This window comes from Vulpes lagopus, chromosome 5, assembly GCF_018345385.1.
Source record: "Vulpes lagopus strain Blue_001 chromosome 5, ASM1834538v1, whole genome shotgun sequence".
In the NCBI taxonomy this organism is placed as follows: domain Eukaryota; kingdom Metazoa; phylum Chordata; class Mammalia; order Carnivora; family Canidae; genus Vulpes; species Vulpes lagopus.
The window spans coordinates 115,254,390-115,276,055 of record NC_054828.1 but is presented as its reverse complement, the minus strand read 5'-3'; the positions used below and the strand labels follow the sequence as shown (position 1 = coordinate 115,276,055).

General features: G+C 42.1%; 1 protein-coding gene across 3 annotated transcripts in view; it reads left to right on the top strand.

Annotated features, from left to right (window-relative positions):
• The first annotated feature begins 5,191 nt into the window (after positions 1 to 5,191).
• Positions 5,192 to 21,666, top strand: part of UBXN2A (UBX domain protein 2A) — a 42,267-nt gene continuing 25,792 nt past the window's right edge. Inside the window, exons 1-2 of one of the 3 annotated variants that reach the window (XM_041756234.1) lie at positions 5,192 to 5,533; positions 16,472 to 16,524. In XM_041756234.1, coding sequence (XP_041612168.1) covers positions 16,484 to 16,524 — 41 coding nt within the window. In that variant the 5' untranslated portion in view covers positions 5,192 to 5,533; positions 16,472 to 16,483. Of the gene's footprint in view, positions 5,534 to 5,805; positions 6,007 to 6,201; positions 6,221 to 16,471; positions 16,525 to 21,666 lie in introns of those variants that run through there. The other 2 variants (XM_041756232.1, XM_041756235.1) reach the window with 2 other exon arrangements.

The window sequence follows — 21,666 nt, the reverse complement described above, 5'->3', positions numbered from 1 at the left end:
GCAGGCTCCATGCAGGGAGCCTGATGTGGGACTTGATCCCAAGACTCCAGGATCATGCCCTGAGCCAAAAGCAGACGCTCAACCACTGAGCCACCCAGGCGTCCCGATAATTTTTTTTTTAGAATAAAGCCTAAAAAAAATGTTTGTGACCAAGGGTAGGCAAAGATTTCTTACAACGGACACAAAAACATAAACTAGACGTTGATAAGTTGGGCTCTTTGAAAGACACTTCTGAGACACCTTTTTACAAGGCAAGTAACAGGCTGGGAGAAAGTAAAAATAAAAACAGAAATAATGATATAGAATATAAAAATTCAATAGAAAGGATAAGCAATAACAAAATTGGGTTTCATTTTATTTGTTTTTTGCATTTTATTTTTAAAGATTGAATTAGGGGCAGCCCAGGTGGCCCAGTAGTTTAGTGCTGCCTTCAGCCTAGGGTGTGATTCTGGAGACCTGGATTGCGGCCCGCTTCAGGCTCCCTGCATGGAGCCTGCTTCTCCCTCTGCCTGTGTCTGTCTCTTCTCTCTCTCTCTCTCTCTCTCTCTCTCTCTCTGTGTGTGTGTGTGTGCGTGTCTCTCATGAATAAATAAATAAAATCTTTTTTAAAAATTGATTTTATTTGGGGATCCCTGGGTGGCGCAGCGGTTTAGCGCCTGCCTTTGGCCCAGGGCGTGATCCTGGAGACCCGGGATCGAATCCCACGTCGGGCTCCCAGTGCATGGAGCCTGCTTCTCCCTCTGCCTGTGTCTCTGCCTCTCTCTCTCTCTCTCTCTTTCTGTGACTATCATAAATAAATAAAAAGTTAAGAAAAAAAAATTGATTTTATTTGAAAGAAAGTGTGCAAGAGTAGGGGGAGAGGCAGAGAGGGAGAGGGAGAATCTCAAGCAGACTCCCTGGTGAGCACATAGCCTGATGTGGGGCTTGATCTTATAATCCTGAGATCATGACTTGAGCTGAAATCAAGCCTGAGGCTCTCTGCACCTGCATGGCTCAGTGATTGGGTGAGGGTGTGATCCTGGGGCACCAGGATCGAGTACACATCAGGCTCCCTACATGGAGCCTGCTTCTCCCTCTGCTTGTGTCTCTGCCTTTCTCTCTCTGTGCCTCTCATTAATAAATAAATAAAATCTTAAAAAAAAAAAGTCTGAGGCTCGACTGAGCTGCTCAGGTGCTCTTCATTTTACTTTTGATGGAGCTCAGGTGAGATACTGCAACTCTAGAAGGAGGTCCTCAGGGAAGAGATGATAGTGATCCAGTAGGCATGGGGTAAGTTCCAAGAGTCTATATTTTTAAGAAGTATGACACTTTGAATAAACAGAATCATGGAACAAATTCAGAATTGATGACATTAGAATTCTGTACTCTCCAATGTGATAACTAGTAGCCATATATGGCTACTTAATTTAAATTAAAAAACCGGGGGATCCCTGGGTGGCGCAGTGGTTTAGCGCCTGCCTTTGGCCCAGGGTGTGATCCTGGAGACCCGGGATCGAGTCCCACGTCGGGCTCCCGGTGCATGGAGCCTGCTTCTCCCTCTGCCTGTGTCTCTGCCTCTCTCTCTCTCACTGTGTGCCTATCATAAATAAATAAAAAATAAAAAAAAATTAAAAAACCAAAAATCCAGTCCCTGAAGCGGGCCGCAATCCAGGTCTCCAGAATCACACCCTAGGCTGAAGGCAGCACTAAACTACTGGGCCACCCGGGCTGCCCCTAATTCAATCTTTAAAAATAAAATGTAAAAAACAAATAAAATGAAACCCAATTTTGTTATTGCTTATCCTTTCTATTGAATTTTTATATTCTATATCATTATTTCTGTTTTTATTTTTACTTTCTCCCAGCCTGTTACTTGCCTTGTAAAAAGGTGTCTCAGAAGTGTCTTTCAAAGAGCCCAACTTATCAACGTCTAGTTTATGTTTTTGTGTCCGTTGTAAGAAATCTTTGCCTACCCTTGGTCACAAACATTTTTTTTTTGGCTTTATTCTAAAAAAAAATTATCGGGATGCCTGGGTGGCTCAGTGGTTGAGCGTCTGCTTTTGGCTCAGGGCATGATCCTGGAGTCTTGGGATCAAGTCCCACATCAGGCTCCCTGCATGGAGCCTGCTTCTCCCTCTGCCTATGTCTCTGCCTCTCTCTGTGTCTCTAATGAATGGATGATTTCACAGGTTCTACTACACACTTCTACCAAAGACTTAAGAAAGGATTGACACCAATCCTTCTCAAAATACTCTGAAAAACAGAAGAGGAGGAAACAATTCCTAACTCATTCTATGATACCAGCATTATCTTGATCCCAAAGCTAGACAAAGATATCACAGTAAAAGAACTACAGAGCAAAATCCCTTATGAACATAGATGCAAAAATCCTCAACAGAATACTAGCCAACCAAATCCAGCAGCATGCTGAAAGAATTCTATACCATAACTGAGTGGTATTTATCCCAAGACCATTGTATGGGGAAGGGATAGTCTTATCAAAAAATGGTTCTAAAAAAATTATATGGGCAGCCTGGGTGGCTCAGCGGTTTGGCGCTGCCTTCAGTCCAGGGCCTGATCCTGGAAATCCAACATCAAGTCCCACATCGGGCAACCTTCATGGAGCCTGCTTCTCCCTCTGCCTGTGTCTCTACCTCTCTCTTTCTCTCTCTCTCTCTCTGTGGGTGTGTCTCTCATGAATAAATAATAAAATAAAAAATAAAAAAACTATACACACATGCAAAAGAATTAAGTTGGACCCTTATATTACACCATGTTCAAAGATACAAAACACATCAGGGGATCCCTGGGTGGCTCAGTGGTTTAGTGCCTGCCTTTGGCCCGGGGCGTGATCCTGGAGTCCTGGGATCGAGTCCCATGTCAGGCTCCTGGCATGGAGCCTGCTTCTCACTCCTCCTGTGTCTCTGCCTCTCTCTCTCTCTCTCTCTCTCTCTCTCTCTATGTCTATCATAAATAAATAAATAAATCTTAAAAAAAAAACACATCAAACACCTATTGTAAGAGATTAAAACTATAAAATGCTTAGGAAAAAAAAACAGGGGAAAACCTTCATGACACTGAATTTGGGCAATGGTTTCTTGGATATGCTGCCAAAAGCATAGGGAATAAAAGGAACAAGAAATGAATCTCATCAAAATTTAAAACTTGTTCATCAAAGGACACTATCGACAAAACGAAAGGACAACCCACAGAATAGGAGTAAATATTTGCAAAACACATCTTTGATAAGGAATTAATATCCAGAAGACACTAAAAAACCAAACCAGGGATGCCTGGGTGGCTCAGTGGTTGAGCGTCTGCCTTTGGCTCAGGGAGTGATCCCAGAGTCCCAGGATGGAGTCCCGCATGGGCTTCCTGCATGGAGCCTGCTTCTCCCTCTGCCTATATCTCTGCCACTCTCTCTCTCTCTGTGTGTGACTATCATAAATAAATTTTAAAAAATTAAAAAAAAAACAATCCTATTTAAAAATGGGCAAAGGCTGGGGCACTGGCTCAGCTTATAGAGCATGGGACTCTTGATTTCAGGTCATGAGTTTGAGCCCCAGGCTGGGCATAGAGTTTACATATATACATACAAATGGATAAAGGACTTGATTAGTTATTTCTCCAAAGATATAGAAATGGTCAAGAAGCACACACAAAAAAGGGCACCTGGGTGGCTCAGTTGATTAAGCATCTGCCTTTGGCTCAGGTCATGATCCTAGGTTCTGGTCCTGGATCAAGCCCCCTGCACCAGGAGCCCTGCTTAGTGGGGAGTTTGCTTCTCTATCTCTCTACCTCTGCCCCTCCCCCCTGCTCATCCTCTCTCTCTCTCTCTCTCTCTCAAATAAATAAAATCTTAAAAAAAAAGTACATGAAAAAGTGCTCAACACATCACTAGTCACTCCAGAAATAAAAATCAAAACCACAATGAGGGGATCCCTGGGTGGCGCAGCGGTTTGGTGCCTGCCTTTGGCCCAGGGCGGGATCCTGGAGACCCGGAATCGAATCCCACGTCGGGCTCCCGGTGCATGGAGCCTGCTTCTCCCTCTGCCTGTGTCTCTGCCTCTCTCTCTCTCTGTGACTATCATAAATAAATAAAAAATTAAAAAAAAAACCCACAATGAATGCCAACCACTTCACACCCATTAGGATGGCTACTAAAAAAAAAACATCCTAATGATGGAAAATAGTAAGTGCTATCCAGGATACCCGGAGAGACCTGAATACTTGTGCATTGCTGAAGGGAATATTAAGATGCTGTACTCAGGGATGCCTGGGTGGCTCAGCAGTTGAGTATCTGCCTTTGGCTCAGGGCCTGATCCAGGTAACAGGCTGGAGTCTCACATCCCGCTCCCTGCAAGGACCCCGCTTCTCCCTCTGCCTATGTCTCTGCCTCTCATGAATAAAGACGATCTTAAAAAAAAAAAAATTATGCTGTACTGATTGTGGAAAACAGCTTCGCAGGTCCTCAAAAAGTCACACCCCATGTGATCCAGCAATTCCGCATCTAGACATATACAAAATAATCAGAAGGAAGAGAATTACTTATACACAGATGCTCACAGCCCCATTTTTCACAATGGCCAAAACGTGGGAACAATCCAAATGTCCATCAGCAGATGAGTGGATAAACAAAAAGTGATATATACAACGACGACATGCTTTTCAGCATAAAAAAGAATAAATTCTGGGGCGCCTGGGTAGCTCAGTCAGTTTTGCGTCTGAGTTTGCCCTTGTCCCTGGGTTAGAGCCTCAGGTCAGGCTTCCAGCTCCGGAGGGACTCGGCTTCTCCCTCCGTCTGCCCCTCCCCCTCTCTGCCCCTCCCCCTGCTCATTCTCAAAAATAAATAAATAAAACCTTTGAAAAAAAGAAGAAATTTTGATACCTGCTCCAACATGGATGAACCTTGAAAACATAATGCTAAGTGAAATGAGGGCAGGCACCAAAGGACAACTAGTGCATGACGGCACCTGGGTGAGGAACCTAGACTAGGGTCGCTTCGTGAGTTAGGAAGAAGAGGGAAAAGGACCCCTCCAGCGGGGCGCGGAGAGCGGGCGGGGACCCTTCCGCTAAGGGAACTCTGACCGGGAGATGTGCAACGGGCTCCAAGGTCAGGCAAAACAAAACAAAAAACAAAAAGGCTCGCTTCTCACAGGGAGAAGGGAACAAAGACTAGAAAGAACTGTGTGAGGGACGTGCGAGGGTGGCAGTGATGACAGCACCGCACACGGAGGTGAGCCTCGGGGGTGTGCGCGTGTCGGCGCTTGGGGCCGCGGCGGAGGAGCGGCGTCGCTCAGGCTTGGTCCCCCCGCGGTAGCCGGGTCTCTCCAGCCCGTGGGCGAGGGCCGCCGCTCCGCCTGGCCGTGCGAGGCAAGGACAAGAGCGGAACTGGGCCGCGGTGGCCGACGGTCTTGGGTGAACCGGCGGCGGGAGCCACCGCTGAGCTACACCTGGAAGGCGGGCCCCTCGCAGGGAGCCCTCCCGGGGCACGGACGGGTGCGGCGGGCGCGGATTTCCTTAACCGGCGCTTTCCAGGATCGCGGGGCCCGGGGTAAGTTCAACGTTGTCAGAATGCGGGGAAATCCGTCCGCGGACTCCACGGGAGGCTGAAGAGGAGGCAGGTAGACGCGGGGCTCTTAGGGGAGCCCACTCCTCGCTCCCAGCATTTTCGGCGCGGGGTGAGCAGGCAGCCCGCGGCGTCGCCGGCGGCAGGGACGCGGCAGCCGCCATTAGCGCGCGCGCCGGAGCCGAGGCGCCGGCCGGCCCCGCCCCCCGCCCCCAGCCCCGCGCGCGCTCTCGGGTCTGCGCGGAGCCTGCGGTGAGCGCGCTCGGCGCCCGGCGGCGGCCGCGCGGCGGAGACGCAGGCGGGAGGGCCGGGGCCCGGCGGCGCGGGCCCGCGAGCCTCCGCGGGTCTGAGGGCGGTGGCGCCCCCTCACCCCCACCCCGCGTGAGGGGGGCTCCAGCCCGGCGGCGGCCGCGTCTGAGCCAACCGAGGACCAGGCCGCGAGGCGACCGCGCCCGGAGGTGAGTGCGCCGGGGCCGTGCCCGGTTCGGCGGGGTGAGGCGCCGGGACGCGCGCTGGCCGGCGGGCGGGGCGGGCGGGGCGCGCTGGGGCGCGCCCGGGCTCAGCCCTGAAGTCGGTTTCCGTTCGGCTGAGCCCCGGGTCCCGGCGGCGTCGGTGTCCCCGGCGGCGGCGGCGGCGGGGACAGTGGCGGGGGCGAGACCCCTGGCCCCTCAGGTGAGCCCCGGCTCGGGCCTGCAGCCTGCGCCAGCTTCGTGCGTGGGAGCTCCGTGCAGGCACCGCAGACGGCTTCCGTTCCAGGGGCGCTCGGAAACTTCGAGGCGGGCGCACTCAGAATGCCCGCTTTTTTCTTTTCTTTTCTTTTTTTTCTTTTCTCTTCTTTTCTTTTTTTCTTTTCTTTTCTTTTCTTTTCTTTTCTTTTCTTTTCTTTTCTTTTCTTCATTTATTGACGAGAGACACAGGGAGGCAGAGACATAGGCAGAGGGAGAAGCAGCGTCCCTAAGGGGAGGGGAGCCGAGGCGGGACTCGATCCGAGGACCCCGAGATCGGGACCTGAGCCACCCAGGTGCCCCTGCCCGCGTTTCCAAAGGCGTGTGCTGCAGGAGCACTGTGCAGAAACACCAGGCGCGTTTGTTTGGGGTGGCCATTTCTCAGGTAGCTCATCACCAGTCCTCCCATGACACTCTTTTTTGTAGGTTTCGTGTTCGCTGTTTCCCATGTTTAATATTTGTGTGCGCGCGTCTTTTTCCTTTTGCTCGCGGTTTCTTATTAGCAATAAGGAACGTTAGGGCGGCCTCCAACACTAACTCCTTCCTACACATAATTTGGGATAATGGAAAATAAAGATAGGAAACTATTGATGTCAGTGTGGAACTGTAGAGTACGACACTTTGATGAGTGCCCACCATACCATGGTAATATCCCTTAAAGATTTTCTTTTCTTTTTTTTTTGACCCATATAGATTTTGCCTTACAGACTTTACATTGTTATTGGAGGGAACCAATTGAACAACTAATCACACAAGTCTTATCAGTTGACCCTTGAACAACGGTGGGAGTGTTAGGGGTTGGCACCCCCATACAGTGGGAAATCTGTGTATGAATTCTGATTTCGCCAAAACTTCACTACTTAGAGCCCTACTGTTGACCAAAAGCCTTAAACAACACGTATTTGGTATGTTACATATATTATGATTTATGCCTACAATAAAGTAAGCTAGAGAAAAGAAAATATTAGGAAGAAAATCATAAGGAAGAGAAAATACACTTACAGTAATGTCTTGTATAGAAAAAAGTACACTTCATCTAAGTGAACCTGCACAGTTCAAACCTGTATTGTTCAAGGATCAACTGTAACTGCCAGTAAACCTAAATAAAAGCTTAAAAAGGAAGAATATAGTATATTGTGAGAACGCATAACAAAAGGGGATAACCAGCTGGGGAAATCAAGTAATCTTAGGAAAGTAATCATCCAGCTAAGATGGTATGGATAAATAGGAATTAGTTAAAGGTGACTCCCAAAGGAGGGAAGAAGTTCCTGCCTGCAAAGGAAACAGGTTCCCCAGAGGGAGGTTAGGGAAATATATAGAACTGAAAGGTCAAAGCAGTTGATTTGAATGTAGAATGCAGTAGGGGAAAAAAGAGATGATGCCAGGTCTTTTAGGCAATTTTAAGGATTTGGGACCGGCTTTTTTCTCTTTTTCTTAAAGCTTTAGAGTGATATTTTTCAAACCACTCAAATGTGATGAGAGAACAGTACAGTAAATTTCTCTGTAATATTACCCAAAATATTTAGATTTTATTAGAAGAGCAATGGGAGATCCTTGAAAGGTTTTAAGCAGGGAAGTTTCAGTCAAATTTGTATCTTAATCAGAAAATCACCGTGCGGGCACCTGGCTGGCTCAGTGGTAGAGCATGAGACTCTGGATCTCAGGATTGTGAGGTTGAGCCCCATGTTGAGGGTAGAGTTTATTTAAAAAAAAAAAAAAAAAAAAAAGGTCATCCTGACTTCTGCATAGAAACTCCATTGGATGGGGACAAGAATGGATATGGATATGAGGAAGCCACCAAGAGGTGATATTTGGGCCTAGAGTTGTTGCTGCGAAGGTAGAGTACACACTAAGGGTACATAGCTCATCTCTTCTGTTAATAATTTTATGTTTACATCTTTCAGAGGAATTATGGAAATTTCTTTCTTTCTTTCTTTCTTTCTTTCTTTCTTTCTTTCTTTCTTTCTTTCTTTCTTTCATTTATTTGAGATGGAGTGAGCTAGAGCACAAGTGGGGAGGTAGGGGATGCCTGGGTGGCTCAGAAGTTTGGCTCCTGCCTTCAACCTAGGGTGTGATCCTAGAGACCCAGGATCGAGTCCCACATCAGGCTCCCTGCATGGAGCATGCTTCTCTCTCTCTGCCTCTCTCTCTGCCTTTGTCTCTGTCTTTCTGTATCTCTCATCTCTCTGTATCTCAATAAATAAATAAAATCTTTAAAAAAAAAACAAAAACAAAAAACAAGTGGGGAGGAAGGTCAAAGGGAGAGAGAGAAGCAGACCTCCCAAGAACAGGGAGTCTGATGTAGGGCTCCATCCTAGGACCCTAAGGTAATGACCCGAGCCAAGAGCAGACACTTAACCAACTGAGCCACCCAGGCATTCCCCTGGAAAGTTTTCTTTTTTTTCCTTTTTCTCTGGAAAGTTATCTAAAGGAAATTGTATTTGTGCTGTGTTTTGCCAGGTAGATAATTTCATTATGGAGCCCTGGAATGAGAATGTCTTGGTGTCAAAGGATGGGTGCCTTAGTGATCTTGACAATTTCTGGCCAAGTATCCCTTTTCCCCTAGGGTTTTCTCATTGAAATTACTTTTGTTACTATCACTTTAGTCCTTGGGGGCATTTAACTTCATATTAACAATTGTTCTAGGAGAAGACAAGTGTTTTCAATTATTGTGGTTGCCACTGAGATAAGCTGAAACTTTCCAAAGTTTTTCATTTTTTATTACTTAATAGTAAACCAGAATTCATTAATTACACAAATAAACTGTCTTTTAAAGTTTGATTTTGGGATGCCTGGGTGGCTCAGTTGAGTACCTGCCTCTGGCGTAGGGAATGACCCTGGAGTCCCAGGATCGAGTCCCACATTGAGCTCCCTGCATGGAGCCTGCTTCTCTCTCTGCCTCTCTCTGTGTTTCTCATGAATAAATAAATCAAATCTTAAAAAAAATAATAAAGTGTTTGATTTTTGACACTACCATAGTTTGCTTTTGGAGACTGGGTGGCGTACTCCCATTCCATAGAAGATCTAAGTGAAATGGACTCCACCTGGAAATGTGAGCCATCAGTTCTTTTGCCCTGTGTTCAATGCCAAGAATGGCTTTATCCCTAAGGAGAAACTACAGCTTCTACACAAAGATAGCATACTCCATGGTATAATAGCTTGATGCAAATCCTTAATCTTAAAAAAAAAATGTAGCCTGTCATGTGTATTTACAAAGTAAGTTCAATTGGTAATATGTAGATTTTTTCTATTTGAATTCTAAGTACACATTAAAAGTGCTTTTCTTAGTAGTCAGAATCTATTTTGACTGGATTTTCCCTTCAGTGGATATGCTCCAAAAAGCTCAATCTACTCTCTCTCCCGACTGATTTTATTGCTACAGTTGTTGGGAGTAAGTGGGATAATAATTGGGAAGGTGTTTGGTAAACTGTGATACACAATACAAATATAAGATGGTAGTGGTACTAATTGGAAATAAACTGAAGGAAAATGAAGGGAATTCTATTCATCTGTCCCTTCTGATACCAAGCTTCATGTTGGTAACTTAGATGTTTGTCAGATGGCTTTTTTTATTCCCTATAGTACAGTACATGACTCACATGACTGTGATGATTGTAGAAGTTCACTCAGTTGATAACAAATATATTTTACATGGTTTATTTACATATTACTAATTTATGATAAGAAATACCAAAAATGATGATGATTTTTTAAAAATAAGGATGACTGTATATCTAAGATTCAGTTTTTACTTCAATTCTGTGCTATGTTTGCAATGAATAATTGAGTATATATTTTTTTCCTTTTTCCTTTGTAAACCCTGGAATAAGAGACTGTGTCTGTCCCATTAACCCTTTCATTAATTCTAAACCAGTGCCTTGCATTTGGTGGTGGGAGATTCAGTAAATATATAACTTGTTAAAAATGTAATTACTGATATCAAAACTAAAATTTCTTGGCCATGTTGAAATTAAAACTTTTAAGTCTGAAGATGTTTCTTACTGATCCTTGTAACATTTTGACAGAGTGACTGGAAAAGAGAAAAGAGCAAAAAATATTGTATTCTTAGTATCTTTTCTTAGATGAAAATCATCTCCATGTTCAGGTTTAGGCTTAGAGAAGGTAAATAACAACAAAGTCACCCAGCTCAAAAATGTAGTCAATATTTCCATACAAGTCAGTTTGAATCCAAGGTTGTCTTCATTCTCTATTACTGTCATAAAACACATGAAAACAATTTAGTAGTAGTTTATAACTATAAGATGATGAAAAATAATAGCAATTTGCTAGAGAACAATAACCTGTTAAAGGGAAACAGTGAAATACTTCAGGGATGGCTCCTTTTGGTTTTGTACTTGGCAAGGCACTGGAAGAAACAGGAAATGTGTGAGTCATGATACATGTCCTCAAGAATCTTATTAGATGCAGCTGAAAAACAAAAGAAACAGTAAACAGTCTCAGACAATATGATTTATTTATTTATTCATTTATTTATTTATATTTAATTTTATTTGAGAGAGAGCGCAAATGGGGGGAGGAAGAAAGAGAAACAGACTCCCTGCTGAGCAGGGAGCCTCATATGGGGCTCCATCCCAGGACCTCATGACCCAAGCTGAAGTCAGAGGCTTAACTGAATTAGCCACCCAAGCACTCCACAGACAATATGATTTAAATATTAAAAATCTAAATGCTTTAGGAAAGAAATATTAATTCTGGATTATTTATTTATTTATTTATTTATTTATTTATAAAGATTTTATTTATCCATGACAGAGAGAGAGAGAAAGGCAGAGACACAGGCAGAGGCAGAAACAGGCTCCATGCAGGGAGCCGGACATGGGACTCCATCCCAGGACTCTGGGATCACGCCCTGTGCCAAAGGCAGATGCTCAATCACTGAGCCACCCAGGAGTCCCTGCTTTTTAAGTTTTTAAAATTAGATTAATATATACATCTAGTTTAAAAGACAGTAGTGTTAGAAAACTAAAAATGCTCCCATTCCTTTTTTTTCCCCTAAAGATTTATTTATTCATTTATGATAGACAGAGAGGCAGAGACACAGGCAGAGGGAGAAGCAGGCCCCATGCCGGGAGCCCGATGTGGGACTCGATCCCGGGTCTCCAGGATCACACCCTGGGCCAAAGGCAGGCGCTAAACCGCTGAGCCACCCAGGGATCTCCGCCCCCCCCCCTTTTTTTTTTAAAGATTTATTCATGAGACACAGAGAGTGAGGCAGAGACCTAGGCAGAGGGAGAAGCAGGCTCCCTCAGGGGAGTCCAGTTTGGGACTTGATCCCAGGACTGCAGGATCACGACCTGAGCCAAAGGCAGACGTTCAACTGCTGAGCCACCCAGGAGTCCCAGGACAAATATTTTGAATGCATAAGCTGTTTTTCCTGTTATTTAAAGTCATATTTCTAAATAATGTGTACTTTTTGAGTTCTTGTTTTTGAATATTGCCTTTCATATTGCTATTAGGATAGATAACCATTTCAGCTTAGGTTTATTTGCTTTACTTTTGCACATCCTCTTAAAGATTTTAGCTAAGTTTTTTCCATACAATAAGTAAAAATAGGGATGCCTGTGTGGCTCAGTGGTTAAAGCGTCTGCCTTGGGCTCAAGGCATGATCCTGGGATTCCAGGATCAAGTCCTACATTGGGCTCCCTGCTTGGAGCCTGCTTCTCCCTCTACCTATGTCTCAGCCTCTGTGTGTGTTTGTGTGTATGTGTGTTTCTCGTGAATAAATCAATAAAATCTTTAAAAAAAAATAAGTAAAAATATACACTTTTTTTTCCCTTTAGACCGCAGGTCCATCCTTGGTACAGAGATGGTATGCTTATATTTGCCCAATAACTGCAATAAACATTGCAAACTCAAAAGAACATTGATAATATCATACCTTATATTTAACAATCATTTCTAATGGCTGCATTTATAAAGCATGTAGATTATGTATAATCCAGTCTATATAAAACTTCATATAACAATAGTCTTCTCTGGTTTATTACTTTGTAAACCTAATGCCTGATCCAGTGCCTTGCATTTACTTAATATTGACTAAGATTCTTTAAATGAAATAATGGTCTATTTGCATTTTTAAGTCTAAAGACTAATTTTGAAAAGCATTACAGGAAGGATTAAGAAGTCTTTTTGGGGGGGGGGATTAAGAAGTCTTTTTTTTTTTTTTAATTTTTATTTATTTATGATAGTCACAGAGAGAGAGAGAGGGGCAGAGACACAGGCAGAGGGAGAAGCAGGCTCCATGCACCAGGAGCCCGACGTGGGATTCGATCCCGGGTCTCCAGGATCACGCCCTGGGCCAAAGGCAGGCGCTAAACCGCTGCGCCACCCAGGGATCCCTAAGAAGTCTTTTAGAAATACAAAATACCTGAGACAGTAGAGACCTCCAATTTGCCTTAATTATTGGAAGTCATCCTCCTGGATGCTGTGGCTTTAGTGACTCCAACCTTACTTTCTAGCTACAAGGTAGTGTCTGAAGTTACCTTTGGGATGCTATTGGAAGTGTTGTCCCTCACTTTATATTCCACACTCCTCAGCCCCATTGCATTTCCTCCTTTTTCCTTGCCTTCTGTTTCCCCTTGTCAGAATTTTTCAGTTTTCTCATGAAAAGTTTAAGAAATAAATTTGCTATCAATTTATATTCAATTCATAGTTAAAACTAGAGGTGTCTAAAAAAACTTTCAGTGGTAGGATGATTTTCCAGGGCAGAGTCCACTATCCTACTTTAATTCCTAGCATAACAGATGCTAAGTGGGAATTAGTGCTCAACACAAATTGCTCTGGTTATTGGCCCAGCTCCATTGCAAGACCTAAGGTCATTCAGACTGATTTTATCTGGTGAAAGGCTGCTGCTTCCAGATCCTCAGTTACCAGGTTAAATTCACCTCCAGATACTTGATGGATGGATGGATGGATTATTGATTGATTTAGAGAGCTTTAAGTGGTAGCGAGGGACTACTTTTTTTTTTGTTTGTTTAAGATTTTATTTATTCGAGAAAGAGGCAGAGACACGGGCAGAAGGAGAAACAGGTTCCTCATAGGGAGCCCAATGCGCAACTCGATCCCCAAACCCTCGATCCCCAAACCCTCGATCCCCAAACCCGGGGATCACCCCAGACCCCGGATCACACCCTGAGCTGAAGGCAGCCATTCAGCTGCTGAGCCACCCAGGTGTCCCACAATGGACTACTTCTTGTGCCTATTTTCTGTTTCTTGTATGGCTTTAGGATGCATCTGGTAGATCTTCAGTTGCTGTTACTTTGCAGGTATGCCTTCTAGTCAAATGGGGTTACATTTTTAGAGGCACACTATTAATAGAAATATTCATATATTTTGACCCCGATTTTCCACATTTTGGGGAATTTAAAGTAACAAAGTAAGCTATCTACAGTTTGTCCACCACATATGTTATTTATTAGGAAAAATTGAAAGTGAACTAAATTCCCAGTAGCCATGGTATAACTGCCTGATGGAATATGTATCCTTTAAAAATAATTATGAAGCAATTTATGTAGCCAGATGGAAAAAGCACAGAAATGAAAAATACAAGAAGCAAAAATCATTAATATACTAGCAGTACATTTGAATACATAAGAAAAAAATGAAGCAGCAAAAGTTTAGATAGTTACTGTTGAGGGTGATAAAACTATGGATTATTTTCTCTTTCCCAAACTTTCTGTATTAGTGTTTTGCCTTTATAACATAATACTATAAGAAATAAGCAAACAAATCAATTTTTAAGGTAGTCCAACCCATCTGTCCACAGAGAGGTCCTGGAAGCAGCAACACAGTAGAAACAACAAACATGCCAAACACCCAGATCTTGGTTTCTTTTTTTTTTTTTTTTAATTTTATTTATTTATGATAGTCACACAGAGAGAGAGAGAGAGAGGCAGAGACACAGGCAGAGGGAGAAGTAGGCTCCATGCACCGGGAGCCCGACGTGGGATTCGATCCCGGGTCTCCAGGATTGTGCCCTGGGCCAAAGGCAGGCGCCAAACCGCTGCGCCACCCAGGGATCCCAAGATCTTGGTTTCTAAATACAATTTTCATAGGGGTGGGGAAGGTAACCATGAGTCCTTAGAGAAAAGGCTGATTCCAAGGCTGGGACATAAAAAGAACAGATGATCCTGGAGCAAGAAAATGCTAAGAACGTGCTCATAGAATGATCAAGACATATCAAAAGGACATCACACTGTAGGAATTCTCACTGGACAAATCTGGGTAATGGAATATCAAAATAAATAATATTAATGAGTTATAACTCATTGAATAAAACAAAAACCCATGAGTCCATACTCTTAGGTTTAAAAAAAAAATCAGGAAAAGATGGACTTTTATTTTGTTTAGGATGGACTTTTCAGGGGATCCCTGGGTGGCTCAGTGGTTTAGTGCCTGCCTTCGGCCCAGGGCGTGATCCTGGAGTACTGGAATCGAGTCCCACATTGGGTTCCCTGCATGGAGCTTGCTTTTCCCTCTGCCTGTGTCTCCGCCTCTCTCTCTCTCTCTCTCTCTCTCTCATGAATAAATAAATAAAATCTTAAAAAAAAAAGTTGGACTTTTCAGTAAACTCAACATTCATGTGGAGTCACTGTAACTAAGATAAGTTCCAAATATATCTGAGATTTAAAAATTTTAAATTAAGGGATGCCTGGGTGGCTCAGCAGTTGAGCATCAGCCTTCGGCTCAGGGTGTGATCCCAGGATCCAGGGGGTCAAGTCCCACATCAGGGTCCCTGTGGGGAGCCTGCTTCTCCCTCTGCCTATGTCTCTGCCTTTCTCTCTGTATGTCTCTCATGAATAAATACATAAGTCTTTTTAAAAAGTAATATATTTTTTAAATTAAAATTGAGGATCATATCTGCAAAATAGGCAGTTTCAAGCTCATGTTCCCAGAGAAACATTGAAAAACAAGCAGAAACTGTTAGAACCAACTTAGAGCTCTGAAAAGTAGTTCAGGGTGTATAGCAGCCAAGCAAACACTGAATCAAGAAAAAGGCAACTTAACAGCAAGCAAAACACATCAAAAATGGGCAAAGGACTTGAATAGATATTTCTCCAAGGAAAATAGACAAATGGCTAATATGCACATGAAAAAGATACTCAACATCACTAGTTACGATGAGATGTCGTGTTATTAAGATGGATTTTATTTAATAAAAATAACAAGTGTTGGCAAGAGTGTGGAGAAATTAGAACCCTGGTACATTGCTGGTGGGAGTATAAAATTATTCTCAATAGCCAGAAGTGTAAATGTCCATCAACAGATGGACAAATGTCATCAACAGCCAAATGTCCATCAACAGATAAATCTAAGCTAAATATACAGAGAAATATTATTTAGCCTTAAAGAGGAATGAATATATGTTTTTTTTTAATTTTTTTAATTTTTTATTTATTTATGATAGTCACACAGAGAGAGAGAGAGAGGCAGAGACACAGGCAGAGGGAGAAGCAGACTCAATGCAGGGAGCCCGATGTGGGATTTGATCCCGGGTCTCCAGGATCGCACCCTGGGCCAAAGGCAGGCGTTAAACCGCTGCGCCACCCAGGGTTCCCAGGAATGAATATATGTTAAGTGAAATAAGCCAGATACAAAAGTATGTGAAATTCAAGGCAAATTAAATTCATGAAGACGGAAGGTAGGAGATACTAGGCCTGGGAAGAGAGAGGAAGAGGGAATTATTGTTTAATGGATACAAAGAATGGATATTCTTTTTGGGAAGTTGAAAAAGTCTTAGAAATTGATAGTGGTAATGGTTGTACAACATTGTGGATGTAATTGATGCCACTGAATTGAATACTGTACATCTTGTCAGTTTGCTTCCCCAAGGAATTGTAAGAATGAGAATAAGAATGTTTCATTCACTTTAGTTTGTTAAACCAAAGGGCACATTATAATTTTTTATCACAATTTTTAAGAACTAGTTCTAAAAAGAAAAAAACATTTTTTTGGAAAGATTATTAGACTCCCAAATTTGTTTTTTATTATCGTTGTACTTTGTAGGTGAAAACAACAGCTTTGAGTTCAGTCACATAAGTTCTTAAGACCCTTTCAGTGCTGCTTTAGGGATACGTAATAACTTACATTAGAGACTATTAATGCATATGTAAGAATTAATTTATTTAAAATAATAAATTGGCTAGTTAACAGCTTTTGTTTATTTTTACTTTTACAGTAAGGCTAAAGAATGAAAGAAGTAGATAATCTTGAAAGTATAAAAGAAGAATGGTAAGTTAATTCAAGCTTTGCATTTCTTGGTTATTTAATGCATTTCTTAGTATCTATTTTTACTGCATTTCAGACAGATACAGTAAGTTTTCATTATGATTCTTTCAATTAAATAGCTAATGGTAATATAATTTATAATCACCTGCATTGAATGGATTTTAAAGAAGTTATTAAATGTTTTTGTTATTTAAAATGTTAAATTTATCTCTATTAGCATATTGTTTGAGAAATTCAAATAACTGTTCACTTTGTTAGTCTCTTATATTGTACTGTCTTGGAGTCATGGTGGAAATATAATGGCTCTGGAGTCATACACCTAACTTTGAATCCCATCACTGTCTTTACTACCTCTTTGGCCTTAAAGCAACTTAGGTAAATTCTTTGAGCTTCTGTATCTCATCTACAACACAGAGGTGGGGGGTACATATATGTTTGCACCTGAAAGGTTTTTTTTTTTTTTTCCTGAAAGGTTTTTTATGAGAATAGCTGATATAAAACAAAATAGTATTAGTTAGTATTAGCACAGGGATGCTTGGCTGGCTCAGTTGATGGTGTATGCGACTCTTGATCTCAGGCTTGTGAGTTCGAGCCCTGTGTTGGATGTAGAGATTACTTAAAAATAAAATAATATAATTAATTTTTAAAAAGATTTATTTATTTGAGAGAGAGCACACACACGTGCATTGCGGGGTGAGGAGCAAAAGGAGAGAGAATCTCAAGCCAATGAGCATCGAGTGCCATGTGGGGCTCAGTCTCATGGGGTTCATATCATGACCTGAGCTGAAATCAAAAGTTAAAGGCCTAACCAACTGAGCCACCCCCAGAGGCCCCTAGTATAAAATCTTAAAATAATAATAATAGCAGCACATAGTAGAGACTCAATAAATGGTAGGTGCAAAGTATATGGCTCCTATCAGTATAGAATATTTTATTTTCAGGGGATCCCTGGGTGGCTCAGTGGTTTAGCGCCTGCCTTCGGCCCGGGGCGCGATCCTGGAGTCCAGGGATCGAGTCCCATATTGCGCTCCCTGCATGGAGCTTGCTTCTCCCTCTGCCTGTGTCTCCGCCTCTCTCTCTCTCTGTACTCTTATGAATAAATTTAAAAAAAAAAAGAATTATTTTATTTTCACTTATCTGAGGTGAAATGGGTTTTTTTTTTTTGTATATTATACTGTTTGTTTTATTTTACTTTTTAATTTTTTATTTATTTATGATAGTCACACACACACAGAGAGAGAGAGGCAGAGACACACAGAGGGAGAAGCAGGCTCCATGCACCGGGAGCCCGACGTGGGATTCGATCCCGGGTCTCCAGGATCGGCGCTCGGGGCCAAAGGCAGGTGCCAAACCGCTGCGCCACCCAGGGATGCCTATACTGTTTGTTTTAAATACCTGAAGTAAATTTCTTCGTTCATTGCCCGTTTAAGAAGACCGACAACTAAAAAAAAAAAAAAAAAAGAAGACCGACAACTATTTATTTCATACTTAAAATGCTTTGTAAATGCTTCTATACTAAACAAATATTATTTTTTCACTACTTCTTGTTTTTTATAAATATTTGATACTATATAATTGTGAGATGTGTCAGGGGGCCTCTAAGACCTCTCCCAGGTTTGTTGATTTGCTGGGGGGTGGTGGCTCAGCGGTTTAGCGCAGCCTTCAGCCCAGGGCGTGGTCTTGGAGACCTGTGATCCATCCAGTCCCGCTGTCAGGCTCCCTGCTGTCAGGCTCCCTGCGTGGAGCCTGCTTCTCCCTCTGTCTCTGTCTCTCTGTCTCTCATTAATAGATAAAATCTTAAAAAAAAAAAAAAAAAAGTTACAACAAAAAATCAGCAAAGGGAAAAAACGTGGGGTGAAGTTCAGAGGAAACCAGGCATAAACTTTCAAAAGTTCTTGTCCAGTGGAATCACCCACCCATTATCCCAATAATGAGTTATGACACCACATGTGAATTGTCTACCCAAGGAAATTCTTTGGAAATCAATCTAAGATTTCTGTTGGGACTTAAAAGGACAATAAGCAGGGATCCCTGAGTGGTGCAGCGGTTTGGCGCCTGCCTTTGGCCCAGGGCGCCGATCCTGGAGACCCGGGATCGAATCCCACGTCAGGCTCCGGTGCATGGAGCCTGCTTCTCCCTCTGCCTGTGTCTCTCCCTCTCTATCTCTGTGTGACTATCATAAATAAATAAAAATTAAAAAAAAATAAATAAAAGGACAATAAGCAGACCTTTAAAAGGATAGCAGTCAGGCCTGCTATGTTAACTCTTTCTTGCACAGAAATTAATTGAATGATTTTAACTTAGGATTTTTTTTTCCCCAACAACTTTTTTTTTTTTTTCCCAACAACTTTTTTTTTAAAGATTTTATTTATTTATTCATGAGAGACTCAGAGAGGCAGAGACACAGGCCAAGAGAGAAGCAGGCTCCATGCAGTGAGACCGATGTGGGACTTGATCCAGGACTCCAGGATCACGCCCTGGGCCAAAGGCAGACGCTTAACCACTAAGCTACCCAGGCATCCCTCCCAGCAGTTTTGAGAGATGATGCACATACCATATAATTCATACATGTAAGGTATACAATTCAATGGATTTTAGTACATTTACAGAGTTGTGCAAACATCACAACAGTTAGTTTTGTAACATTTAGGTCACCATACCCATTAGCAGTCACACCCAATCCTTTTATACCCTGACTTTGACCAGTATACTGTTTTTATAGAATTGCCTCTTCTGGATGTTTTGTATAATTAGAATCATACAACATGTAGTCTTCTGTGATTGTCTTTTTTTAATTTAACATAATGTTTTTTTGTTGTTGTTTTTTGTTTTAGATTTTATTTATTTATTCATGAGAGACACAGAGAGAAAGGCAGAGGGAAAAGCAGGCTCCATGCAGGAAGCCCGACATGGGACTCGATCCCAGGTCTCCAAGATCACACCTTGGGCTGAAGGTGGCGCTAAACTGCTGAGCCACCCGGGCTGCCCCTAACATAATGTTTTCAAGCTTCATTCATGTTGTAGCATGTATTAGTATTTTGAATGTTAATAAATCATTAGTAAAGTATCTATACAAAAATATTAGGAATAGATTTTATAATTTTCTTTGTAACAAAAATACATTTTGTTAGAAATACTGGTCCAGTAAAAAAATGAAAAGACTTTTCCTAAGTATATCAGTACTCTAAAGACTATCGATGATGAAAATCCATATTTACCATATGTGCTGCCAAAGCATATACAGATAAAAATCCTTCACCCATTCGGACAACAGCTAGCTGATTACCTTATTTATTCAGAACACAGTAGTGAATGAGAAATCAGAAGAGAGTATTCTGGGATGCATGGGTGCTTAGGCTCAAGACAAGATCCTGGTATCCAGGATTCACCCACAGTGGGTTCCTTGCCAGGAAGGAGCCTGCTTCTCTCTCTGCCTATGTCTCTGTTTCTCTGTATCTCTCATGAATAAATAAATAAATCTTAAAATATATATATTCTGTAGCCAAAATAGATGTTTCAAAGCCCCTTTTCCTGAACTTGTGGACTTATTATCAGAGGAACTCCTGAAACTTCAAGACTATATACTAAGCCATAATAACTTTGTAATCTGGTTTTTAAATTATGGAAAACAGTATTGATATTTATATCATAAAAGGATAATGACAAGGGAAACGATGACATTGTAGAAAACATAGATGAAATAATAAAGTTGTCTGGATATTTTTAGTGTTAAGATAAGTCTATAAATTTGTGTGCCCATGGGATTTTGCTGCATTATGGGTTATATGATACAATATAAAGGGATTCTCTGAATTATAAATAACAAAGAATTAAATATAGTATACTTTCCCATTTTTTTCCCCCTGTCCAGGAATGTCTTTCATGCTTTATTTTATTTTGTTTTTATTTTTTTAGAAAGTGTGAATGTGGAGTAGGGGAGGCAGTAGAGGGGCAGGAGAGAGGGTGAAACATCTTAACTAAGCTCCATCCCTACTAAGGAACCGGACACAGGGCTTGATCTCACAACCCTGAGACTGTGACCTGAGCTGAAATCAAGAATTGGCCATTTAACTGAGTGAGCCACCCAGGCACTCCTCTTTCATGATCTTTTTAAAATTTATTATTAATAAACTTTTATTTTTTTAACTTTTTAAAAAAGATTTTAGTTATTTATTTATGAGAGAGAGAGAGAGAGGCAGAGACATAGGCAGAGGGAGATGCAGGCTTCCTGCAAGGTGCCCAAGCAGGACCAGGATCACGCCCTGAGCCAAAGGGAGTCGCTCAGGTGTCCCTATTTTATTTTATTTTTTAAAAGATTTTATTTATTCATGAGAAGAACAGATTGAGGCAGAGAAATAGGGAGAGGGAGAAGCAGGCTCCCTGTATGGAGCCTGATGCAGAGCTCATCCCAGGACCCAGGGATCACACCCTGAGCCAGAGGCAGACGCTCAACCACCAAGCTACTCAGGGGTCCCAATAAACTTTATTTTAAAGAGTAGTTTTAGGTTTGCAGAAAATACACAGTTCCCATATCCCCATCCATCCCCTCCCCACTGCACACAGTTTCCTGTATTTTAACATCTTGTATTATATAGTATATTTGTTATAATTTGGAACCAATAGGGAAGCCTGGGTGATTCAACGGTTGGGCGCCTGCCTTTGGCCCAGGGCATGATCCTGGAATACCAGGATCGAGTTCCTCACCGGGCTTCCTGCACAGAGCCTGCTTCTCCTTTTGCCTATGTCTCTGCTGCTCTCTCTGTCTCTCATGAATAAATAAATAAAATCTTAGAAAGTAATAATAATAATTTGGAACCAATATTAATTCATTATTATTATCAATTAATCGTGGGCCCATTTTCTGTATTGTGCAGTTCTATGGGGTTTGACAAATGGTGCTGATGCATATAGTATTGTGCTTTTATTTGTTTAAGTTTATCTCTATCCCCAATATGGGGCTTGAACTCACAGCCCTGAGATCAGAAGTTGCATACTATTCCGACTGAGCCAGCTAGGTGTGTTGTGTTTTTAATTCCGTGTACCAGTTGTTATTGCTGGTGTATAGGAAAGCACTTGGCTTTTGTATATTAATCTTGTATTCTGCTGCTTTGGTAAAATTGCTTATTAGTCCCAGGAGTTTGTTGT